The 4672-nt window shown below is 39.9% G+C and overlaps 1 protein-coding gene across 1 annotated transcript in view; it reads right to left on the minus strand.

Moving 5' to 3' along the window:
• Positions 1 to 4672, minus strand: part of fah (fumarylacetoacetate hydrolase (fumarylacetoacetase)) — a 39921-nt gene that overhangs the window by 27448 nt on the left and 7801 nt on the right. The window contains exons 3-4 of the mRNA XM_020588498.1: positions 3730 to 3855; positions 3267 to 3291 (exon numbers count right to left, since the gene is read on the minus strand). Coding sequence (XP_020444154.1) covers positions 3267 to 3291; positions 3730 to 3855 — 151 coding nt within the window. The remainder of the gene's footprint in view (positions 1 to 3266; positions 3292 to 3729; positions 3856 to 4672) is intronic.

Genomic DNA, 4672 nt, shown 5'->3' on the forward strand with positions numbered 1-4672 from the left:
CCAATATCGGAGCGGCGGCATTCTGGACCCTCTGGAGGTGGGCAAGACTCGATTGACTAACTCCAGCGTACAGAGCATTACAGTAATCCATATGAGATGTAATAAATGCATGGATCACTGTCTCCAAATGCTGCCGCAACAAAAAGGGTTTTACTTTCACTAACTGCCTTAAATAGAAAAAAACTGATTTTACAACTGCATCACTGATAGAGAAAAATAAGGACAAGCCCGGGTTTTTTTTCAGCACTTGTAGTGGTTAAAAATAAACAAGGTTCCAGAGGTAATATGTAATAGAACAGTATGTAGTTCATATATAGATATTATTTGTAATAGTTGTGTAAGGATGTAAGGGTGAGCTAAGTGTCTAGGTAAGCTTGACCTGTTTCTCTTTTCTTGCTCAAGCAAAAATATCTTGGGCTGGGTCCCCCTTGTTTAACTTATGGGTAAACATCCCGAGGAAGTCTAGATAGGGAATGGATATACTGTAGCTGCAGCCTTATGTGAACTGTTCGTGTGCTCTGTTCAGGTTTAGAAAAAGGAAATATGCACTAGGTCAATGCGACCTAGAAGTTCATGTACTGGACATTCTTAGACAATGCTCGGAAGAAGGTGTGTGTGGGTAGCTGACTGCGTCTCATGCTCAGGCCATGGAAGGCTGTGTAAGTGCGAGCAGATAAAAGGCTAGGAAAGCTGGGTTAGAGCAGAGGAAGAGAAGAAGAGATGATGACAATGTTACTGTGAAAAGTGTTCCAGGGACCCAGGCCTGGCTGGGGAAACGAACTCAGGCCTATGAACTCTAACTGACGGTACCTCGTGACTAACAACAACAACTGACTAGACTGACTGGCACTTTTGACAATCTTCTCATTTAATACTTTATGTATCACATTGCAGGAGGAGTGACTCTGGTCACCATTCTGTTCCCTATCAGATTATCCGTTTCACTACTACTCTGTTCAGAATAATTGTAATATTAAATTGTCATTTAAATTGGGATGATCTGTCTGAATTAATTTGGTCGGCATCACACTCTAGCCACGACACACTGTAGCCAGGCTAACAAAGAGCCACAGTGCTGTTGAGCTTAACATTCCTTTAGATCTCAGCAGCAATGACTTCATGAGCTTCTTTACAAATAAAATCACAACTATCAGAGAAAAAATTAATCAGATCCTTCCCACAACTCTCACAGTTTCACACTCACCCCAAGATTTATTTACTCATGACATTTCTTAACACCATAAGTAATGAATAATTCCACTGACATTTTAAAGTAAAACATTACAAAAATCACAATGTTAAAAATAACGTTCAAAATATAAAACATTCTAATGCATTTTAATCCATTTCCAATTCAGGGTTGCGGGTGGCTGGAGCCAATCCCAGCTGTCCTTTGGGGTACAGGAGGGTCAGACACCAAAACTCTATTTTTATTGGATAATGCGGTAGCCTATGCGGGTTGTTGTGAGGTCAAGAAGTAAACTTCCCTCATTTTAATCAAATAGTCAGCTAGCTAATTAATGCAGAGCAAACCCTTTTGATGAAGAAGATGGCGAAAAGACAAAAAGATGAGTACAACAGTACATTTCAGCAGGGAGAGAGCGGGTTCTGCAGTGTGTCTAATATGCAATGATAAAATTTCATGGATGAAACGGTCAAATATAAAGTGGCACTTCAACACACTCTATGCTACATTTGCATCGAAATATCCAGTGGGGGACAGCAGGAAGAAGGCATACCAAGAGCTACTGTGCAGAGTGCAAGCTAGTCAGCAGCAACTACGTGTATGGACCTGACAAGGTGACTGGAATTTGGCTGGCTTTGCTGGTTCTTTAGCAATAGTGAGGAATGGAAAGCCATTCACAGATGGCGAGTATGCCAAAACATTCATGCTTGACGTGGCCAATGAACTTTTTGACGAGTTTTCAGATAAAGATAAGATAATCAAATGAATAAAAGACATGCCTCTGTCAGCAAATACTGTTCACGATCTTACCATCATGATAGCAAATCAAGTGGAGGAAACACAAGTGAAGGACATAAATGCAGCGCCATACTTTTCCCTCGCTTTGGATGAGTCAACAGACATAAGCCATTTATCCCAGTTCAGTGTGATTGCAAGGTATGCTGCCAGTGACATACTGCATGAGGAAAGTCTTGCTGTTTTGCCAATAAAAGGTCAACAAGAGGGGAGGATTTATTCAAGTCTTTCATTGAGTTCACTAAAGAAAAAAAAAATCTACCGATGGATAAACTTATTTCAGTGTGTACTGATGGTGCTCTGTGTATGGCGGGGAAAAACAGAGGATTTATAGCGCTTCTTCGTGAACATGAAAATAGACCCATCCTAAGATTTCATTGCATCCTACATCAGGAGGCGCTTTGTGCTCAAATGTGTGGCAAGCAGCTTGGTGAGGTGATGTCGCTGGTCATTCAGGTGGTCAACTTTATTGTTGCCCGAGCTTTAAATGATCGCCAGTTTAAAACACTGCTGGATGAAGTTGGGAGTAATTATCCCGGTCTGCTTTTGCACAGCAAGAGACGTCGAGCATCCTGAGCTAGCTAACACTGAGTGGCTCCTGAAGTTTTACTATCTTGTGGACATGACTGAACATCTGAACCAGCACAATGTGAAAATGCAAGGCATTGGAAATACAGTCTTATCCCTTCAACAAGCAGTGTTTGCATTTGAAAACTGGGAGTTGGAACTCTTTATCGTGGATATTGAAACATGTCGTTTACTACACCTTGAAAAACTGAGAGAATTTAAAGATGCGTGCACAGCAAGTGACCCCGCTCAACATTTTGATCTCCAGTAGCTAGCTGGCTTCACATCTAATCTCCTGCAGTCATTCAAAGCACGCTTTGGAGAATTTCGTGAGCACACTTGTCTTTTTAAGTTAATCACTCATCCACACGAGTGTGCAGTGGACAAAGTCGACCTGAGTTACATCCCTGGTGTCTCCATCAGAGATTTTGAGGTAGAAGTGAGGCCTCAGACATGTGAATGAATAAGTTCAAGTCACTGAATGAAGATTTGGAAAGACTTGCATGACAGCAAGCAGAGCTGGCGAGCAAACACAAGTGGACAGAAATGAAAAAACTTCAACCCGCAGACCAGCTGTCAAAACTTGGAACGCACTTCCTGTCACATACCACACAGTGCAGCGTGTGAGTATTGCCGTATTGACCATGTTTGGCTCTACGTATGCATGTGAGCAGTTGTCCTCTGGTCTAAAAAAACATCAAGACCAACCTACGATCACGTTTAACGGATGTAAGCCTCAACGCCTGCATGAAGCTTAACCTCACCACGTATCAACCAGACTACAAAGCCAGCAGCAAAACCATGCAGCACCAGAAGTCGCATTAATGGTAAGAAGTATTTTATTTATTATTGGTTAGCTTCAGTATAACAATGTTATTAAAAAGAATAAATTCAGAGACTTATTATATTCTAAAATAGTTGGTCTTACTTAAAAATGCATGCATTTAGTTATATTCAGTGTTAAAAAATATTATATGGCTCTCACGGAAATACATTTTAAAATATGTGGCTTTCATGGCTCTCTCAGCCAAAAAGGTTCCCGACCCCTGGTCTAGACCTTACTTTGTAAAGTGTCCTGAGATGACTTTTGTTGTGATTTGGCGCTATACAAATAAAACTGAATTGAACTGAGTGAGGATCGAGGACTGATCAAATAAGGTGACCGGGATTTACTCACAGACTGACCTGTTTTGAAGACCGATGTCATCTCTCAGTGTGCTCTCACTGGCTGATAGCAACACTTGCAAGGTCCTCCTGGCCTCTCTCCAGGCTTCATATCCAAGAGCCATGAAAGCATTCAGTGTGGGCTTGTTTGGAGACACAGATAATTAAAACATGATACATAGAGCAGCCATACATACAATCAACTGATGTACTTTTAGGACACAAACTAAAATTTAAGTAAACACAACATATGTTAAGTAGTGGGACAGACCACAAACCATGTCTTCACAATATACTGTATAAAATATCTTTTGTGTAGTAGGTACTCTTGTGAAAATTTGTCTATACCACTGTAATAAAAATAATAAAACCTATAGAGCACTTGTACCCCATCCATTTATACAATAAACATATAATAATATCCTTATTTTGCCTTGTAATCAGTGCAAAATGAAAAACATGATCCTTTATAGTCTGGTTCAATTTAATTGACTTGCACACAAGAATGTGTTTATTTATGTTGCTTTTAAATATATCTAGCTAACTGTTTGTGATCACTGAAAGCATTAGTTCTGACCGATGTGTGACTTCCTTTCAGATGGATGTGTTTGGCAAGACTTTTATCATGTGACCTGCTGTTCCAAATTTGTCCAAAAAATGAAAATCCAAACACACTTTAAGAATTGTACTGCTCCTGGAGGCTTGATTTTCACACCTACATGTACATTCACTCAAGTACTGAACTTCCATGCACTTTTGATGTACTTTATTTGTACTTTCAGTGATCAAAAACACAGCTGCATGCTTTTGTGGTTGTTAGGACCTGATGCAAGCTAAATTAATTCACAGATGAATCACTAAAATGCCAATGATCATTTAATATTAAAATAATTCAAGACAGTTCAATAGTTTGGCAGACAATTCAACAGACTAAAAGATAGGGTACAGAGTCAGCATTCC

The sequence above is a fragment of the Monopterus albus genome, unplaced genomic scaffold (genome assembly GCF_001952655.1).
Source record: "Monopterus albus unplaced genomic scaffold, M_albus_1.0 scaffold545.1, whole genome shotgun sequence".
Lineage (NCBI taxonomy): Eukaryota > Metazoa > Chordata > Actinopteri > Synbranchiformes > Synbranchidae > Monopterus > Monopterus albus.